Genomic DNA, 20885 nt, shown 5'->3' on the forward strand with positions numbered 1-20885 from the left:
TTTGTGAGAAAACTCTTTGCAGTGATGATATCGTGTACTCCCTTAGTAACACGCACAGAGGCACTGGGAGTCGGGGACCCCGCGGTGTGCCGGGCGGGGGAGCTGATAAACACGGGTGGTACCTGGGAAAGCGGATAAAGACTCGGAGATTAAAAAAAGAAACCTCCAACCACTTAACGACTTGTGTAATTTAAAATTAATACAGGTCCTAAGATGGCATCCGGGGTCTCAGACTGGAGCTTGGAACCCTCAGGGAACCCGGACGAGGCCTCCGAGAGCGTTAGTTCTGTGGGTCCGGAAGGCTTTCACACAGGGGAAGCTGGGTGCGGGGTGTGCGGGGACCCTCCGTGCCATCTGTGCAATTAAAGTGATTCCAAAATTGTTGTTTTCAATGAAAAGGGGTAAAGTAGGAAAAACAGAGTTGTACGCAGGCGTGAGCCAACGCCCCGGACTGTGTTAAAATGCACGGCTGGGGACAGCCGTGTCCCCGTCCCCGCTTCTGCAGACGAGGTGGGCTTATGGCGAGAGGGGCCGCCACGCGCAGAAAGGTCCTGCCTGACGCTGGGTGGGGCTCGCAGCCTCCCGTTAGGCAATTCAGCCCTCCCGGGGACCCTGGGGGAGGGGGCGGCACGAGCACCCCATCTTCCAGTTGAAGAAACCGAGGCTTGGAGAGACTCCCTGTCTGTGTCTCCGCCTCCCCTGCTCCTCACACACCGTTCGTTCTTACACTTGCACGTTTCCCCCACTTGGCTGGTGGCTTCTCGATCACGAAATGGGCCGCTGCTGTCCAGGCGAGGCAGGCGAGCTGCAGAGATGGGGCACCAAGGGCTCTACAGGCCCAGCTCCCGGGGCAACAGCCCCGCGCCTCGGTCAGAATGGCACAGCCGCGTCCACGCGCACCCTGCCTGCCTCTCCTTCCTGGTCCTGCACAGATGAGGGCGAAGCCCAGACGGGCGCATCCGCTTCCCCTGCCTCTGTTGTCCTTCTCTGGCATGCGCGGGACACACCTGGCCACGGCCAGTCCACTCTGCCTTTCCCGGGTCCCCCCCAGGGCCTCGGCTCGGCCACCGCGTCAAGCTGTCCACGGACAGCAGTGACCGAGGGAGTACTAGGGTTTTCTCTCTTCAGGCCACTTGACGCAGGTTGTTCCCAAGAGGAGCCCCCAGCCTGAGCCAAAGGCTGCCCAGCACACCGCCCAAAGCCCCTCACGCTCTACACTGCACACCCTGAACACTCACGATTCTGCAGACGAGAGAACTTTGCACAACGCACACACCCGTCAGGCACGGGGCGCAGAGCCGGAACGGGCGGGGGCTCACGGCTTCGACTACGCACCGCCATCGGCCTGGCACCCAAGTCTCGAGTTCTGGTTTGGTGGGACAAGAGGGCTGCGTGCGGCAGCGTCTCTCGGGCGACTGCCGCTGTCGAGCTATCAGATCCGCGTGAGTGACGGCGAACCCCACGTTCCAGACGAGACCAGTGAGTTCAGGCACACGACCGCTGACAACCACGTGCAAAATCATACGATCTCACACACGCGGCCCCACACTCAGCGACACACACAGCCACCCCACCTCACACATGGGGTCACACACACCACCCTGGCCGGGGCCACGGGCAGGCAGGCTGTGTAGGCCCTGGGTCCACGGGGCCCACACCCTCATGGCCATGTCCTGGGTGCAGACGCACACAACACGAGTCCACTTACCTGCCAGGTGCCCAGAGGCTTTCCCTCCAAATCCCAGTAAGTGGACACTAAACGGGGCTGGAGGGCTTGTGTTTGATGTGAACACAGGGCCCCCAAAGCTCCGACCACCGCCAGAGACCACGCCCTGCCCGTGGGGTCCAAGGAGCCTGGCGTTGGGCCCTGAGATGCGGGATGGAGGAAGAGGGCCCTGCCCAACCATCCTCAGCCCGTTCTTGGGCAAAGCAAGACCGCAGAGCCCCGATGACAGCCTGCCATGGGTGCCAGGCTGGCTTTCCTGCCACACATCCTGCGCCAGTGTCAGGCCTTCTGACCGCACCCTCCCCGGGTGGCCCCCAGCACCCTTGAGACGGATGCCCCCTGGGCCCGCGGATGCTGAGGGCCAGGCAGGGGACGCAGAGCGGCTCTGACCCCCGGGGCCTGCCGCACCCGGCCCGGCTCCGCCCGGCTTAGCGGGCACAGGGCGGGAAACCGCGCTCGCGGATGGGAGCGCCTGCCGGTCACCGGGAACGCGACAGCCCGGCCTCATCCGCGCACCCCGGGGCGTCCGCTCCGCCCGTCCAACCGGCTACACCGCGGCTTTGCCCGACCCGGGAGCTGCGGCGCGGAGAGGGGCCGCCCCGGCCCTTTCCCCGAGACCCCGACTCACCGCGCTCCGCCGCCGCCGCCGCCGCCGCCGCCGGAGCCGGAGCCGGAGCCGGAGCCGCGCGCACCGCCAGCGAGCGGGGGGCGGGGCCGGGGGCGGGGCCGCTGCGGCCTCGGCACCCGCTGGGGGGGGTGGGGGGTGGGAGGGCAAGGCCCCGGCAGGTAAGCCCGCGGGGCAGGTGAGCCCGGACCGGGTCCCGACCCTGGGGAGACAGCTTGGGGATGGGGTGTGTGTGAATATAACTACGATTCTTTAAAAAATAAACTTGTGGAACAGCTTTCGGTTTACAGTCAAGGTGTGAAGATGGTCCTCTGCACCGTTTCCTACCTTACGTTCGCGCCGTAACATTGTCACAACCCATGAACCAATACCGACACATTATGAGCCAACATCCACACTTTATTCGGATTCCCGGTTTCCCTAGCACTTGTTCTGTGTTCGTGGCCCCTCCGGTGGGAGGGTTTCTCGGGCCCCTCGATCTTGATGCCGTGGGCCGTCGGGGAAGGGCCAGTAGGGGTCCGCACGATGCCCTTCTATTGGGGTTTGGTGTGTTTCTCACGGCCCGGCTGGGGCAGTGGCTTGGCCTCGGTTTTGATGCACCTGCCACCGCCACGCGGCAGCCCAGCCTTCCCCACCCCCCACTGACTGCCTCCGCGCTGGCCCAGGAGAACACCCCCTTCATTAGAACCATCATCTTCGCTCAAGACACTTTGGGGATATTTTCTGAACTGCCTTCAGGGACCAGCAGTCTTACCACCAACGGTGGCAACATCTTCAGGCCTAGGCGGGGACGTCCTCTTGTGGGAAGCACTAGAAGCCACGGGGAGCCAAGCACGGTGCTGGAGAGGGAGCAATCCCTCCGGGCCCCAGCTGCCTGCCGTGTAGCCCCATCTCCCGAGGCAGGCCCTGCAGAAGCATCTCTCGTGCCTTTTGGCAAAAGAGGCAGCTCAGCCCCAGAGGGAGGGTAGTGACACGACCAAGGTCACTCAGCTCCAGCATGCAGCCAGGACTCCAGAGCCAGTGGGCTCTTCCCACTGCTGCACCTGTCCCCGAGCTGGGGCACTGTGGGGGGGGGGGAACCCTCCTCTCCCCACAGGGCAGCCACCGCTGGGCTCTTTCCAGGACTCTTGCCTCCCAACCCGCTGGTGACATGGGCCATGCCTTCCGCATGTGGCCAGCGACCCCCGCCCTCCCACCAGCCATGCTCACCTCCCCACCGGAGGCCCCACCTGCCCGCCCCATGTACCTTCCCTGACACCTGCCTGCGCCCGAGGACAGAGGCACGAGTGGACCTGTGTCCTGTCCCTCCCCAGCTCCCCAGGTTCAGCCACCCGGGGCAGAGCGGGTCTGAGCCTCACACGTGCACCCCCAGGGGGAATCGGGGGCACACAGCAGGCGCTCAGTAGAGACGGAGGGAAGGAACAGTTAACAGTTAATGAGAACTACGTAAGCTCTGCAACCCAGTAAAAGAAAACCGCTGCCCTCACAGCACCGTTCCAACTCTGTGGTCCCACGCCCACGCAGAGCTGTGCCCCACCGCAGAGCAGGAACTCAGTCTCCCCGGCGCCAACTTGCGCTACCCCTCCCCGTGAGAACGAGCGTGTGGGGCACCCCTCCTGGGCACCCGCTGCGTTCGCCACCCTCGCGAAGGCACGGCCCAGCACCAGTCCAGGGCGAGCAGGGCTGGTGGGCCAAGGGGTGCGCCCACCAGAGCCCCCCAGGCTCTGCGGCCTGGCTGGGGACCCTCGGTGCTCAGTGCTGAGCACCTGGTCTCGGGATGATCTTGGAGGAGTTGGCCCCACGCAGCCTAGTGGAGTGGCCGTGGAGACACGCCTTCTCTCCCGCAAAGAGCTTGGTGGCCACCACCGGGGCTGGCAGGGCTGCGGGGGGGGGGGGGGGGGGCGGGCGACCTTCACAGATGCTCACTAAGGGCTGCACCTTTTTGACTAGGTGAAAACTATCCAGGGGAGGCTATTTCATGACCTGGGAAAAGCACGTAGGACTCCATATCTCCGTGTCCGGCAGCGTCCTGGCCATGGCCGCGCCAGTGTGCCACATGCTGTGTCACGTGGCTGCAGCAGCAGGGCCAACGAGTTGTGGCCGGAAGACCCCAGCCGCCGGCCAGCTAGCTCTTCACACCAAGTCCACGGGCCTGCGACAGGCTGCCAGGCTTCCTTTGACTCTCACATGCCGCGAATCAGGACCCCAGCCCCACACGGCCGCTGTGGACTCGCTCCGGCACCTCAGCACAGCCGACCCTGCAGGCCGGGGCCACACCGCGGAGAAGATGAGGGCCGAGCGGCGGCTCTCAAAAGCTGCGTTTAATTTTAAGATTCAAACAGAAGCGAGCAGAGACGGAACACAGAAACGTCAGGAACGAACATCCGCCTTCGGATCCCCCGACGCTTGTCAAACACGGAGAACGGAGAGATTCTGGCTCCTACACCAAAACGTACAAAATGGCTTAGAGGGACGTGCAGGTCGGTGTGGGGGCGGTCCGCTCAGACCCTGCACCCCGGTCTGGCCTCCCCGTCGGGCGGCTCTCTGGGGCCGGCTGGTCTCCCTCCCGGGTCACCTGTTGTTTTAAGAGACACACAAACAGGTGGGAGATGTTTTTGGTTTTTTTTTGGAATAAACATCATTTCTTCTTAGAGCAGCATGGCTAACAAAGGCTGTGTGTGAGTCTGTCTGGCGCTGGTATTTTTTGGAATGGATCATGGTTGATCCCGTGCCTGCTGTCTGCAACTGAGCAGCAGACAGGGGACAGAGCTGGGACCGCGTGGCTGGGGGATCTGTGCCCTCACGTCACGTCGGTGGAAACAGCTTTCTGGGCTTGAGTCTGGAGGCTGCGTGGACCGGCGCGTGCCACGGTGTGGGGGCCGCCGCCCCGCGGCCAGTCCTACTGCGGCATTTCCGTCGTGACGTTCGGAGAACCCTGTCAGTGAGGTAGAAGACAAAATGCCAGTTCCAGAATATTCTCCACATTCCAGAAGCTCCCGGGTGGAGCGCAAAAATTGCACTCGCCTGGCCAGTGTTGTCCCTAGAGGCCGGGCTGGGGTGGGGCTGGGAGCGTGCAGATGTCATGAGGAGGGTGGGGGCACCCCCCCAATCCCTCTAAGTTGAAAGAACGGAGCCGACGGGAAGGACGCAGCCCCATGGACGGGGCGCCCGGCTGCCCTGACGAGGGCCGTCCCAGAGACTCAGACCCAAGAGGCGACACCACCCGAGTTCAACAAGTCGTGGCCGTTTATTAACAGGCGGCGAAGCTGGAGCACAGATGCGGGCGGCCCAGACGGACGGAAGAGGCTCCTGCGCGGCCCCCGCCGACCCCGAGGCAGGTCTGGCCCCGGCCAGCCAGCGGCACGCACACCAGCCGGGCTGCACTACGGGGCTCTGCCGACCAGTGTCTGGCCCAGCGCGGTGCGGGCAACAACCTGAGGGAAGCGGCAGCGTGGTAAGCACCAAATGTGGGCGATCTGCAGCCGTGGGCGGTCGGAGGGGGAGCTTCCTGCCCTTGCCAAGGAAACACCGAGTTGACAGGCAAGACCGTGGAGCTGGGCGCTCGCATGACGCTGATGGTGACCTCGTGGGCCAGAGTGGGGCAGGGGCTCGCGGCAGCCACGTGAGCTGGGAGCGGAGCTGGAGAGGGTCTGGGCTGCAGCTGGGCTCGGCTCGAGGAGGAGGAAGAGCAGGGGCATCGGCCAGACCGGAGCACCAAGTTGGGGGGGCCGGGCAGGTCCAGTCTCGGGGTCTCTCAGCGTGGTGGGGCAGCAGCGAGGGCCCGAGAGTCTACGCCACCTCCTAGGCCGAGGCGCCTACCAGGCTCGTGGGCTCGGGGGTGGGGCCTGCAGGGCTCACGGGCTCCTGGGGGGGTGCTCCGGCCCCGGTCTCCTCGGGCGCAGACACTTCTGGGGGCTGCTCCATGGGCGGGGGGCACTTGGCCAGTCCTTCGCCTGGAGGCGGCTGGGGGAGGCCGGTGGCGGAGTCCTTCCGAGGTTGCGGGTCCTCGGCTGCAGATGGCGCCCAAGGAGACTGAGGTAGGTCCTTCTGTAAGAGAGGCTGCAGTCAGGCGTGGGACTGGTCAGCAAAGCCCGGGGGACAGCCTGGGGTGGGAGGGCGGAGGAGTCAGCATCCCCGGAGGGTCCAGCTCCAGGCCCAGGAGCCACCTTCCCTTGGGACCACCTACGACCACCAGCAGGCGGGCCACGGGATGGCCAGCTGCAGCAGAAACCCTGACTCTGACGTGTCTGGCTCGTTCCCCACCTCCTGAACCCTCCAGAACTAAGCTACCTGCTCTGTGGCAAAACCAGCGCTCACTGGGACTGAGACCCTTTGAGGACGGTAGGCAGTGAAGCTGGGGTGCTTCCCCGAGGGTCCGGGGGAGGGCGAAAATTCCCATTACCGGGTTACATCGTCTGGTTAATTAATGGGGTGCCCTGGAGCCCTGCTCCGTTCAGCGTCTCTAGGCCGGGATGGAGATGACGCGTGTTTCAACTTCCACAACAAGCTCAACAGGCTCCACCCTGGGGGCCCCGGGTCACACTCGGGAAATGCCTAGGGCCCTTCGGAGCTCCCATGATTCACTGACATGCAGCAGGAGAAGGTCAGCACCGCCTGGGGCGCGGACACACGAGACCTCGTGCTTTCACATCGAAGGCATGATGCTACGGTAAGAGAAGCCTCCAGTCCCCTCCTCTTCTGGTGCAAAAACCAGCAGCACCAAGATGAGCGCCGTGAGCCCACACTGGAGAGGAGCTCCGGGGCCTCAAGCTCAGCACTGCGTCCCTGATGGTGGGAACAGCCGGAAGCCAAGGTCCAATCCGATGGGGTATTACCGCCCCTTGGGACTGGCACCGTGCTCAAGCCACACCCGGAGGGTCAGAGCCACAGGGACATGACAGCAAAGCAAACCTTGTGGGGACAGGGAAACACTGACCACGGGACACAGGCTGTGGGGTTTAGTCGTGAAACCGGGAGGTTTTACTCAACTGTAATTCTAGTTAGAGCTTATTGGGTTATTACTGCTCGCAGACAGTCATAGCAAACTGGTATTCACCGCAAAGCCGCTGCCCGTCCAGAACATGCCCAGCTCCCTGCGCCAGAGCGCCAGGGCGCAGCTTGTCATCAGCGTGCAGGGCACCAGGTAGAGGAGAGCAGGCTGGCCACGCTGCATCAGGGCCAGCGCCATGAACGTCACCAGGAGGCCGATGCCGTAGGCTGCGGAGAGAGACGGGCCGCGTGTCACCTCGGCTGACGGCCCCGCACCCCCGCCGCGGGCACGCCGGAGCAGGACCGAGGAGCACCCGGGACCAGGGAGGTGGAGCGCCGGACAGGGGGCACACAGGGAGGGCTGCACGCGCACGGACCGGCCGGCTTCCTCTGGACGCACGCTCCCGCCCTGCAGCGCTGGGACGGGCATGAGGCTGGCGGGGGCGACAGTGGGGCAGCGGCGCGGCCCAGGCTCCGGACCCAGAGAGGCCGCTAGAGAAAGGCCTGTGACCGCGCCTGACTGTCCCGGTCTCTAGGCCTTCAAGTAGAAAGACAATTCTGAACGCAAGCAACGTATGCACAAAATCAGGAAATCCAAACTTCGGTAAGTGGCCTGTGGTGGTACAGAAGGGCATTTCCGCTCTCGTGAAACAGCCGGGGAGGCGGTGAGGGGTGAGGGGGCCGGCTCTCTGTCCGGCACGAACACGGCGTGCTCACTCACACACAACACAGCGGCTCCCCGTCCTGATCGCGACCTGGGGTACCTCAGGAAGGAGCTACGAGAAAACAAACCTTCACGGCTGGTCTCTAGCACCCACTTCCGCCCGTGGCTCCTGTCTGGTCCTCACCTGGCGCTCCGGGGGCAGAGCGCTATTGACACTTACCCCGCGTCCTAAAGAAGTGGTTCAACAGAGGCCAACTACGAAGGAATAAAGGTGTTTGCTGCCGATAAAAGGTGTGCAGTCTCAATGACAAGGAACTACAGAAACCACCTGACAAACAGGGTCTCACACAGAACCCCGCAGCGGCGCTTCAAGGACCATCGCGAGGATGCAAGGCCCAAGGGGAGGTTCAGGGACGGCGAGTGGAACGAGGGGGCATGCCCGCGCCTGCAGGAGCCAGGGCGGGAAGGGGCAGATGGTGACGACCCCGAAGTGCACCCGGAAGGTCAGCCTGGGTCGTCCTGGGGCCTCCCCTTTGCCGGGCTTGGCTGCCGGGCCCAGGCATGCTGCCCCCCCGCCCCACGCACGAGGGGGTCAGAGTGCCTCCCGCCTGGTTGGGGGGGGAGCACACGTGCACACCGACAAGCGCCACCGGGTGAGCTCACGGCTCCTCCTGGAGGGCTGACCAGAGGCAGGCAATCCAATCAGTTTGCAAAACGTTAAAAGCAATCAGGGCTCCACAGAAAAGGTCACTTCTACGTGAATGGCTTTGGTAACCAGAGAAACGAGCGGGAAACAAGGATACAAGAAAGACAAAAGAACACAAGGAAGGACACGCGACCTCGAGAGTCATGGGGACGCAAGAAGGGTGCGAGGCGAGCCCGCTTCCGGGGCCGAGCTCGAGGGTGCTTACCCACGGTGCAGGCCACGAAGTAGACCCTGGACGACTGCACCTGGATGTCGAACCTGTGGCAGTATGCCACGAGCAGCCCTGTGGGGGGAAGGGGCGTGGGCCGGGCGCGGGTGAGAGCCTGCGCCGTCCCTGCTCCTGCACACGGCCGGCCCACCGAGCCGGCGGCCAGGCGCAGACCCCGCAGTGCGGAGGAGGGACCCGCCCCAAGGGCAGCCGCGAGCAGCACGGGAGCCCGGGGCCCGCCCGCCCCCGCCTGCTGCGTTCCGTCTGCACCCGCCGGCCGCCCGGGCCTGACACTCCCCGGGGACCCACCCCGGCGCGGCGTGCTCCAGTACCTGGCACCAGGATGTCCCCGAAGCCCAGCAGGGAGAAGGGCCGGTCACATAGGGCGAGCGGCGAAGCGTTCAGTCTGGGCACCTTCAGGACCATGGGGAGCTGGGGGGGTGGCGAGGGGGCAGCAGGCTCCAGGACCGCCCCAACCCCCGCCCCCACCGGCAGTGCCCCGGCCGCGGGCCCGCTACATACCTTCTCGTGGGTGGCCGAGTCCGAGGGCCCGGTCGCCACCTCCACCATGATGCTGTTCCCGCTCTAACAAAGGGGGGGCCGCGTCAGAGAGGAGGGAGCGTGGGGCTGGGGCTGGGGCAGCGGGGCACGGGTGGGGGCGCCCACCTTGGTCAGGAAGGGCGTGATGAACACAAAGAAGACGTCGTAGACGAACAGCACCAGCAGCAGCAGCGTGCAGGCCTGGGGAGGCGAGGTCCTGATGGCCGTGCGAGGCGCCGGCAGGCGCACGGACCCCAGCACGCGTCCCAACCCTCCCGCCCCCTCACAAGGCTCAGATGTGCCGCTGGGACAAAGCCACGAGGGGACATCTGTGCAAACCCAGTCCCGTCCCCAGCACCACGAGGTCAGGCTCGCGAGGTTTCTGGGGGATGGAAAAGCTGGGAGGCGTGGGGCTCGGGCGACACGCTGTGTGACCGGTCGCTGTGGACGTGGGGTGCTGAGCCCGTCACGGCTCCCCGCGTGCTCCTCCTTGGGGATGACGGCCTGGGGCCTTGGCTGGGGGCCGCCGACCGCACCCGCCTGCCCATATGAACAACATCCCCCCCCACCCCTGCAGAGTGGCCGCCCCCGGGCAGGGTTCCGGGCCTCCTCACGGCCTGGTGGTCACTGGCGTGGCTGCCATGCTGAGAGGCAGATCTCAGCGGCTCCTTAAGCCCTGTCACTGGGGAGGCGGCGGGAGAGACCGAGGCACAAAGACCATGCTGCCCACGGAGGGCCAGGGATGCCCAAGCACAAGCAGGTGAGGGCAGGCCTGAGCCCCTTGAGGCATGTGACGGACATGGAGGAGGCCCTCAGGACGCCGCCGCCCACGGCCCCACGTCCTCGGGGCGCTCACCTTAAAAGTGGGGAGGCGGATGGTTTTCAACATGTAGAGGCAGAAGGCGACGCCCAGCGCATCCTGAAGGATCCAGGCCCACCTGGAAGGCAGAGTGGTGGTCACCCGCCGGGGCAGAGGCTCCAGCAGTCACTCCTTCCTCAGCCACCTCAGCTGCCAGAGTTTCCCGAGCTGTCCCTGCCCAGCTGAACCCGTCATGCTGTGACACCCCGGGTGCGGGCCCCGAGGAGGGCGGGCAGGGCCCCTCACTGCGCTGGGCACAGGTGGGGCAGCGACTGCCGACCCCGACACCACACACACATCATGGGGCGGGCACGGGGGCGTCGTGCAGCTACTGGACTCAAATCTCTCTTTAAAACTATTTTTTACACGATTTAGAAAAGTCAAACTCTTGCCCAGCCAGGTTCCACACCCCACCTCTCGGCCCGGGAGACAGGGGCTCAGGGACAGACAGGCAGAGGGGACGCAGAGGCAAACGTGTGACCCCAGAACCACCAGGGAGCCACCACCGCAGGGCCACATTCGCCGTGTGCAGTCTCGCCCCTACCCACACCCAGGTCACCCTTGTGGAACCAGGATGAAAGCCTCTCCCGGGCGGGGCGGCCGTGAAGAACAAAGAGAAGGTTCGCAGGCGGCCAGTGGGCGCCCAGACGCGGTGGGAACGGGGCCTGTTCTAATTTTACAGAACAGAGCAAGCCTTCTGGCTTGAGTCTAACTGTGAGAGCTCCCGTTCTCTTTGTGTACAAAGGACTCAAAATATTTTCACGTTTTCCTTCTGCCAATTAAATCTGTCGGGGCTCCAAGCGGCAGCGCAGCCAAGAACGGCTGACTGCCTCACAAGAAGCTCAGAGGGAGCGCCAGATGGTGTCAGAGGGGCTGGGTGGCGGCGGGCGGGGGGGGGGGCCTGCAGCCTCCAGGCCTCCCTGCACTGGGGCACCGGGCCCCGCTGAAGCGCCCTGGAGGACACGTGCTCGGGGCACCCGGGGCCAGGAGGGCTGGCGGCATCTCGTATCCAGATCCCGATCGCCGCCGCTCATGTGGCAGCCAGACAAACACAGTGACACCGGATGCGGGCAGCAGCACCGGGCCACCACACGGCCCACATTCGCAGCCTCGGGGGGGGGGGGGGCCGAAGCCCAGGGTGCGTCTGAGGACAGCCCGCAGAGGGGGTGGCACTCACTGGTCCTCGTTCCGGAAGATTCCCCACACCACGCTGACGGCCAGGCAGAGCAGTGCGAGGAGCAGCATGCTGACCCGAGGGCGCTTGCGGAAGTAGGGCAGGCTGTTGTCGGGGACCCTGGGAGCGGGGCGGCCATCAGGGGCAGCCGGCTCCTCGCTGCCGCCAGCACCCGGGGGTCACCTCACCCCTTGCCCCACCACCCTGCCTTGCCCCCTCCTCCGCTCCACGTTCCCTATTAACATCCATCTTCCCGCCTTATGGCGTCTCCAGAAGGGAGGTCCCCCAGGGCAGACCAGAGCAGAGCCGGGGTGAGCACTCAGGCGTGGGCAGACCTCAGCTAGCGCCCTGCCCACAGGAGCCCACTGCCCGCCTGCTGCAGTCCCTTGACCTCTGACCCTGGACAGCAGCCTGAAAAGGCCTCACCCCACAAGCCGAGCTTTCTGAGCACCCATCTGTCTTCGTCTAAACTTTTCGGCGGTGGGCCGCCGGCCTGTTCAGAACCAGACCAGGCCCCTGGCAGGTGAGCCCCCCGCCCCCGCCCAGGCCTGGACCAGCAGCGCCTGCGCCCACATGGCCCTGCCCTGCCACCCCTGCCTGGGACCGACAAGCACCCACGCTGTCCCCACTGGGCCTGAGCTGGAACGGGATGGGAAGCAGGGAGAGGGAGGCCGGAGAACCACCGCCCACTTCCCTGCTCTGCCCTGCTCTGCCCTGCTCCTGAAGCCGGGAGCCCCGGGCAGCGCTGAGAGAGCGTGGGATGCCTGCCCACGCCGTGCCAGACCGGGGCCACGGGACAGGCAGGGCGTTCTCGGCACCGTCCAAGCAGAGCTTGGAGCTTCAGGAACCAGGAGATGGGAGGCCAACGGAGTTGGGGCGAGCAGAGCCGTGGGTGCCGGGCCGGGCGGGGGCCGCCCACGGGGGCCTACCTGCATCTGCCAAATGGCAGCCTCTGGACCAATGGTGACAGACAGCTGTACAGGCCCGTGGAGGAGGACAGGCAGAAGATGGCGATGATCACATAGACTGCGGAGCGGGGCGGGTTATTGAGGGGCAGGGGTCGCCGGGGGTGCCCCGCCCACCCCGCACCCGGGAAGGGCTCCGCGGGGCTGTGCGCCTGGGCAGGGTGGCCAGCACCCGGTGAACAGGAGGGACGGCTCCCGGCCCAAAGGCCTCCTCCTCTGGGCCAGGGACGGCGGCCCCCATTCACCCCATAACCAAGCAGCTTCTCCGGGTGGACTGGGGACCGGGCACCCCGGGGACGCACCGAGCTGGTCGTAGAAGTAGTACAGCAGCACCAGCATGGAGCAGCACATGACCACGAAGACACAGATCATGACGGGGCTCACGTCCACGGCCTCGTCCTCCTGCTTTTCGGGCCCGTCGTCCCGCTTGTGTTTCACGTACCTTCTGGGAGGCACAGGCGAGGCTGGGGGACACCCTGCCGGCTGGCACGGCGCCCAGGGGCCCCGGGACAGGGTGGGGACAGGCAGGGACGGCACGACGCAGGCAGCGGCAGGGCCAAGGGGCACCCCCCCACGCCCACTGCGTGTCCTTGCCCTGTCAGCCACAAGAGCACCAGGCCGACCCCAGGGACCTCACGAGACTGGGCAGTGAGGGGTCGCAAGGCGGGCCCCCGGCCCCCGAGAGCCACAGCCACTTCGATGGAGAGCGCCGGGGCCGCCCACCGACCCCGTCCAGCACGGGCCCCGCCACAGGCTTCCCTGGGCACTCACTTCCTCACGTCCCGGCTCCCGGCCCAGTAGCCCCCGAGGGCGACAGTGCCAACGGCCATGATGAAGATGATGACCATGTTGTAGTCTAGCATGGGCTCGCTGGGGGCGTAGAGCGCTGCCCTCACTGCTCGGCCAAAACTCTGCCTCAGAAAACGCACCAGGGCTCAAGGTTGGAGCCGCCGTCCCCTGTCCCCAAGCCCACCCCGGAGAGCCAAGGCCCAGGGAGAGCCTGTCTCGGGGGGACCCCCGAAGCCCATGCCTTCACCCACCACGCCCACCCCAAGGAAATCAACTCTGGCAGAACAAGCTTCCCACGAGGCCAGGTGAGGGGCCCGTGCACGTGTGGAGACACAAGCCCTAAACCTGGACACGCGTGTGCACACACAGAACAGGGCACGTCGCCTGGGAAGCGTCTGGCTGGCTGGGGAGAGCTGTGGAAGCTGCAGTCAGGATGGAAACGGGCAGACGCTCCCACAAAGACCGAACGTTCCCGTTCTGCTTGTGTCTGGAAGCTTGCCGGCTCCTGAATCGACTCCCCAAACCGTGGGTGAACACGGGCCTCTGGTCAGACAGGGCCAGACGTGGGCAGGGTCGGCCGGCCGGGGAGCCAGTGCCCAGTGGCTGCGTGGCAGAGAGGCCCTGGGCGCTGTGACCTCTGGGGCCGGTTCTCTGTTCCGCTGCTCTGTGGCACCACCAGGCTTTCCCGGGGAGCTGGTGACGAGTGTGGCAGGAACCACCCACCCACCAGCCCCCCGTGGGCAGCCTCACTCCTGGGTCCCTGCCCACCTGGTACTTACGGCGCCAGACCAGGTGCAGACTGGAGGGGGCAGGAGGCCCTACCTTGAAGATGTCCAGCATGTCTTTGTGGCTGAGCAGGGCCACGGGAATCCCGATCTCGTCATACTGTGTCTTGTTGCCTCCTGGGGGCACCTGGGGGCCAAGAGGAGGGGGTGCGGGAATGATGGCACGGTTTACCAAGGCCCACCTGGGGTGAGAGACAGGCTGCCCCCCAACCGCAGGGCCCGCAGGGCCAGCCCACTTGTGGGGGGGGGCAGAGATGGGGTGTGTGTGCGGCGTGTGTCTGTCTGTCTCTCCCCACTGGGGGAGGAGAAGCTCTCTCTTCACTTTTAAGCCTTGGGGTCAGGTCGCTTAGGTGCCAATCTACCCTGGGATGCCACCTGCCCCTCAGGAGGCACCCCCAGAGCTCTGCCCCAAGGCCTTATAGGAGACAACCCTACAGAGCCCCCAGGGCTGCTCTGGGACACGGCCCCTCCGAGACGATGCGTCGCCACAGTCAGCCAACTCCTGGGGCCATACCAGCGTCTCCTTGCTGACAATGAGCAGCCCGCGGGCCCCGCCGCCCTGCGCCAGCCGCACTTTCTCATAGAAGGTGCAGTTTCCCCGCGCCACCAGCGGGATCTGGTTGCTGAAGCCTTTGGCAGGGAGGTCGGGTGGAGAGCAGAGCACGGAGGCCGTCCAGTCCCGCACCTGCAGGAGAGACTGGGGAACGTGGCACTTACACCAGCTGATCTAGAAAAGTCAACGGGGGGGAGGGGCACCCGCACGCACACACTCACACGCCCCTGCACCCGCACACGCACACATGTACGAGCATATACGTACACACACCCCAAGTGCAAGGCAAATAGGAGGGACAGAGGCGGGTGAGTGCTCAGAGGAGGCCCATTGGGAGACCCTCCCTGCCTCCACGGCGGATGGGAGCGGTGGCCTCAGGGTGAGAATCACCCACACGCCATGCCACATGCGGCCGGTCCTCACTCCTCAGGACCACTCTGCCAGCCAGCCCTGGTCCAGGGTGTGGGGGCTTGGCAAGTGCCCCTGGTGGGGGCCATTCCTCCACAACACCTGGACATCTTTTGTTTCTGACCAAGGAAGCCAAGGCCCAGAGAAGCCATCTGAGACCCTGGCAGCCCCTGGAGTGCGACCCCCACATTGGTTTCGCAGCTGAGGCCCTTCCTCTGTCCTCCAGCAGGCTCCCTGCAAGAGGAGATGTCTAGCCGCCCCTCCAGGGACCAGGCTGGGGAGCGGAGGGGTGGCAGTCAGCAGGACAGACCCAACCCCAAGTCCAGAGGGGGCGCCCCAGAGCACCTCCAGGCCTGCCAGGCCCACAAGGAAAGACCCCAGGGGGAAGACCCTCATGAGGAAGGGCCCCAGCGGGCACTCACCGCTTTGCCAAGGTCATGTGGCAGGTGGGCCCACTGTGGGTTGTAGAGAATGCAGTAGTCTTTGCCTTTGGGGCCCCCTGTCTCGGAGACCACGTGCACCATGCCATACTCACAGGCCACCTGGAGTGACAAGGCAGTGGTCAGAGAGCTCGGCAGAAGCAGCAGGGTCTGAGCCAAACGAGGACACCCCCCGCCCAGGGTTTAGGCTGGTTTCCTCCCTCCTACAGGACAGATGGGACACCAGCACAGACATCTTATGGTGGAGAAAACCAGGCAGGGCAGCCAGCACGGGAACGGGCTTCCCCAGGGAGACCCGGGTGCTGACTGCACCCCGTGAGGTCCCCTCCCTGTGGCTCCCACGGCTGGGACAGCACCACCTCACAGGGCCCTCGCAGGATTGACGGCACAGGGAGAATGAAAACCCCATGGCTCTGTCACAAGGAGGACACGGTGAGCCCGCAGATCCACCCCGAGGACTGGGTGGTGGCTGGAGGCCAGGAACACAGGGCAAGGCCTGCCAGGCCTGCAAACTTCCTTGCCCCTGACCCACAGGCTCCTGGAAAGCCTACCTACCGGGCACTAACTGCTGAGGCCAGCCGGCTCCGGGCCCTCATGCCACACCTCACTTTCCAGGGGAACCTCGGCGCCTGGGTCACATGACTGGCCCCTGCCAGGCACAGACCAGTGGGATCCCAGGGGGCACCGACCGCCAGGTTCGGAGGCGTGGCAGGAAGTAGGCAGTCTGCAGGGCGGGCGGCTCTGGGGCTGGGAACTCTGAGGCTTTGCAACGGAGGAAGAGCCATGCAGACACCAACAGGGCATGGACAGCTCGCTCCCCACAACCCCGAGTCAGCGAAGCCTGTCTCCCCACCGAGCCCCAGCTTCCCGGAAGGAGGAAGGGGCAGCTAGAGCGTCATGGTCCCCCACAGGGCAGCTGGCTGCTCGGGAAGGGCCACACCCAGAGGGTCAGGAGGACCCAGCAAGCTCTGTCTGACTTCAAAGCGAGGCACAGGGGCAGGACCCACAGTTCTCGGAACACGGGACGACCCTCAAGGACAGTGGGGTGGCTGGGGGCCTGGGGCAGAGGGGCTGACTCTCACCTTTTCTGCTGAACACCAGCTTCATCTCCATGAAAAGCCATTGTTTCACACAAAGGTGTCCCCAGTCCCTGCTCCCCCACATCTCCTGCCTGAACCACTGCACCCCTCCCTAGAGCTGCTGCCTGGCTGGCTGGCGGACCGGAGTGCAGGGGGCCCTCTCCCACCTCCTCCCCTACCCTGGGCTCGGGCTGGGGCAAAGGGCCCCCCCACAAGCACAGCCTCTATCCTTGGATTTCGTCAACAGCAGGTCACACAGCATTTGGGGCCCAGGTCTTGGTGGCTCTGCCCCTAGGCAGGCTCACCCCAAGTCTGAGTAGCTCCCGGGGGCCTGCTGAGGGAGGGGGGTGTCTCAGGAGAGAAGCCCGGTGCTAGGAGCCGAGGGGGCCAGTCCAGCCACCACTCCCCCAGGGAGCCCTGCACACCTGGCCCGGAAGCCTGCTCTGCGCACCTTGGGCTCCTGGGGCCCACGCTTCTGTAGCCTGTGCTCTCCTTAGGCTGCAAACGCTCAAGACTAAGATGGAAAACCCCCTCCTTGGAACCCCAAGAATCTGCCAAGGAGCCAAACACCTAGAGCCGCTTGCCTGACACAGATGCCTGATGGGATCCGGGCGCAAGACGCACGCCTCGCCGTGGGGGCAGAGCGTGCAGCTGACTGGGCCGAGGCTCCTGATGGACCGCGGCCCCCGACACCAGGCCTGGGGCAGTGACTGGCTTCCGGCCAGACCATCGGTGGAAGCTCAGCAAGGCCCCAGCCACTCCAGGAGCTTCTCACCCCACCCTGGTCGCGCTGCTGTGGCGGCAGCATGGAGGCCCCAGGGCATCCCAACCCCGCGGCAGGCAGGCGGGCAGGGGCGCGGGGGGGGGGGGGGGGGCGCGCCCTGGTCCTCTCCAGGGTCCCCGGCCACCGCTCCTCCAGCGGGCACCTCCGATCTGACGCCGTGGCCCATTGCCTCGAGGGAGGCATCGAACGCCTCGTGCACTGCTGGGGGTGTGCGGGGAAGCCATGCTTGTGCACTGAGCTCCCAGAACGCAGGTTCGTGAGGGCAAGGCCGGATGCTGCCCGCGGCCAACCAGGGGTCTTAGAGCACCTCACGAAGGCCGCGCCCTTCCTCCACCTGCTCTGGCCAACCTCCAGGCACCTCACGTGCCCCTCACTCCCTCCACCAGAGGCATTAGGAGTCCTCTCTTCCGTTCTCTCCACCAGACTGCCCCCCCAGGGCACCCCTCAACCTGGCCCTAAGTGCTCTACCTGGCTGTACCCCCCTTCCAAAGGGTCACCCCAAGCTCAGAACCCCTGGCGCCTCCTTACCATGGGCCATGGTGGGGAAGAGAGGATCTCTCAACCCACAGGCCTCATGCAGCCCACTTTCTGTGCTTCTAAATAAAGTTTTATTGGAACACAGCTGCCCCATTCCTGTATGCAGGGCCTCTGGCCGCTCTCAGGACTCCTGCAGGGCTGCGTGGTTGCGACAGAGACCATGTGGCCCACAAAGCCAGAAATACTCACTGTCTGGCTCTGTTCAGGACACTGCTGACCCCTGTTCTGTGGGATCCAGGTTGTGGGGGAAAAGTGTCGTTTGTGTAAAAGGGGAATGCACAGAAGCTGCTTCTCTTTAAAAAGGTCATTTGGGAGCACAGAAGCCCACCTCACAGACCCCTCTCCCCACAGTCTGCACGACCAGCTTCCCATTAGGAAATCAGCCTGTGTTTATGTCAAATGCCAGAGTATGGTTTCCTCCCCCATGGAGTTAAAGGGATCAGAAGTTCTTCAAAAGGACCCAGGGCTACTCAGTCTAGCATGGCCCATCCCAATCTGGAGAGCCAGAAATCACTGGGACTACCAGACAGGCCACCTTCTGACACATCACAATCACCAAGCGGGTTCAGGAACTTCTAGGGAAACCATGCTTCGGGGAGACCATACAGGCATTCCACATCAGGCGGTTTAAGAAAAGCTAATGAGTCTAGGCTGGAAGCAGCCGTCTTTCTAAGACTTGGTAAGTTCTAGAAGAGAGTGGAGAAATAAGAACCCAGGAAGCTTGGAAAGAGATGTTGAGGCAGATGAGGGGCAGGGACAGGTGGAGGAGGGGGAGGGTGGAGGAGGGGCAGAGGAGACAGGTGACGGAGTGGAGAAGGGAGGAAAGGGGTGGGAGGGCAGTAACGTGACTTCAGATCTGCTGAGTGACAGCCTCCACCACTGTCTTTATGTGCACATCTTGGGGCCACTGGGGAGACCTGTATATTTGGGCAATCCCTCTCCCAGGGTCACAAAATGGTAGCAAATGAGTTCAGGGCTGCCCACTAGCAGCGTCCCAGGCAGTGGAAAACTAGTCTTAATCTCAGGCACTGGGACCCAAACTTCCGCAAAGAACCACACCCACCCACCACAATGCCGCCTGTCCTATCTCAGGGCAGACAAACACACAGGCCCGGGCTCTGTTCTGGGAAGAACCAGCTGAAGTGCTCTCATCACATGCTCCGACACCGTCCTCTGCTTGCACACAGGACAAAGTTCAAAACCCTCAGCCTGCCCGGGAGCACCACGAGCCTTCCACCATCTGCCTTTGATGTGCCCAGCCCAGCCCAGGGAGGCCACAGATTGGCCTGCCCTTTACCCTCTTCCGAGGAGCCACTCCTGCTGCCCCCTCCCTGTTCCCTTCAGCTGAAGGGGCAACCCCAGCTCCCTTCAAGTGCACCTGAGGGCCTCCTTTGGGGTGTCCTCTTTCTCAGGGTGTAAGCATTATACCACCCTGCATTACCAGCCAGAGTGGACTCCTCACCTGCTCAAAATAAGTCATCAGCTCTCACACCTTCACCCCTGTTCAAGCTGCTCATCACCTGCAACACCCTCCCTCTGCCTCCGAGACCTGGCAAACTCCTGTTCATCCTTCAGAACACCCCTTAGGTGCCCCTGCTTCCACAAAGCCTTCCCAGGCAAACTAGGTCACTCCCTCCATGGTGCGCCCGTTACCCTGTGTCCACTTGTCATTTTGCTCTCATTCAAAATGTCCCTACCCTTGACTTGCTTAGACTGCTGAGGAAAATGAGGGAGTAGGGTTGGGGGAGGTATGGGGGCTCAGCCAAGAGCTGGGGGAGGGGCAGCCCAGGGAACTTCTCCAGGGGTGGGGGAGGGAAAAACTGAGTTGAGACCAGAGAGATGACCAGGGGCATTCCAGGGACACGGGGAAGACCAGAGACCAGAATGCCTTCAGCAAACTAGAAAAGGAGGGGAAGCTTCCCAAGCAGCCAAACCACAGAGGCCTGCCACATGCACTGGATGCCACAGGAAGGCTCTCATCTGGATGCAACAAGACCTGACACACTTTCAAAGACATCACTCCTGCTGTGTCAGGAATAGACTGGGGATGTGGGAGAGCACCAGCCACCTGAGGCTACAGTAGAGAGGTGGTGGGCTGGGGTGGACAGGTCAAGGTGAATGGCTGCGTTCGCAGGGCTTAACGTTAGGGACACCGTTCCCAGAGCTGCATGACCCAGGGGAGAGGGAGGGAGGGAGGACCTGCAAATAAAAAACGCGCTCACGATAAGGTAGGTACATCAGCCGGCTGGTGGCAAGCCCCCCCGCTAGCCCCGGAGACCCTTAACTTTAAGTGCCCAAGAAGGGGCACGCTGCACATAAACCACCCCATGTGCATCACCTCGCTCAGTCCTCACTGTACTCTATCTTCTGCAGATGAGCAACTGCCACCCAAAGGGGGGACCTCCCTTGCCCAAGGTCACCGGAGAGAATATGGGGCGGCGATTCGACCCCACTTCCAGGGATGGGCTCCTGGCCGCTCCCCGAGACTGCCAGGCACTGGGTGCCGTGCTGGACGGCTTACCGCAACCACGCACGGGGGCGCTAACATCGCGCGAAAGGGGAAACCGAGGCTCGCAGATGGGCAGCCGCCTGGCCAAGACCACGCAGCCAGGCAGGGGTGTCGCCGGCGGCGGTTGGGCACCTCGGAACGGAGCAGGGCCTGGGGAGGCAGGGGGGCTCCCAAACTCCAGACCCAGACGCAACTGAGTGACGTTGCAGGTGGGGAGGGCTACAAGGCGGGGAAGAGAGAGTGGCCGGGGACAGGCCCGCAAGGTCACGGCCCGGCTCCCGGCCCCGCGGGCCACCCGCGCGGGGGGCGCGCAGACCCGAGGCTGGCCCCCGGGCCAGGTCGGGCGGGGCTTACGCGGGGCCCGGGGCAGAGGGGGCCGGGGGCCGCAGCCGGCAGAGCCGGCGGAGCCGGCGGGGCCGACGCAGCCTCACCTGGGCCGCGAGGAGGAGGAAGGCCGCCGCGAGCCGCGCCAACGCCGCCGCCGCCGCCGCCGCCGCCGCCGCCGCCGCCGCCGCCGCCATGTCGGCAGGTCGGAGCCGCAGGCG

General features: G+C 64.6%; 1 protein-coding gene across 1 annotated transcript; it reads right to left on the reverse strand.

Moving 5' to 3' along the window:
• Nucleotides 1-5579: 5579 nt before the first annotated feature.
• Nucleotides 5580-20861, reverse strand: SPPL2B (signal peptide peptidase like 2B). The gene is made up of 15 exons (XM_088023552.1): nucleotides 20772-20861; nucleotides 15414-15533; nucleotides 14545-14715; nucleotides 14068-14157; nucleotides 13228-13367; nucleotides 12759-12901; nucleotides 12421-12517; nucleotides 11495-11611; nucleotides 10315-10396; nucleotides 9585-9659; nucleotides 9441-9503; nucleotides 9251-9350; nucleotides 8916-8993; nucleotides 7408-7568; nucleotides 5580-6398 (listed from the first exon to the last, which is right to left on the reverse strand). Exons 1-15 carry the CDS (start codon nucleotides 20859-20861, stop codon nucleotides 6153-6155), a joined length of 1773 nt encoding a protein of 590 aa, XP_087879678.1. The 3' UTR covers nucleotides 5580-6152.
• Between the last annotated feature and the right edge of the window lie 24 nt (nucleotides 20862-20885).

Source organism: Eumetopias jubatus, unplaced genomic scaffold (genome assembly GCF_037043125.1).
Source record: "Eumetopias jubatus isolate StellerSeaLion01/CBP00866 unplaced genomic scaffold, mEumJub1_p1.0 scaffold_1, whole genome shotgun sequence".
NCBI lineage: Eukaryota > Metazoa > Chordata > Mammalia > Carnivora > Otariidae > Eumetopias > Eumetopias jubatus.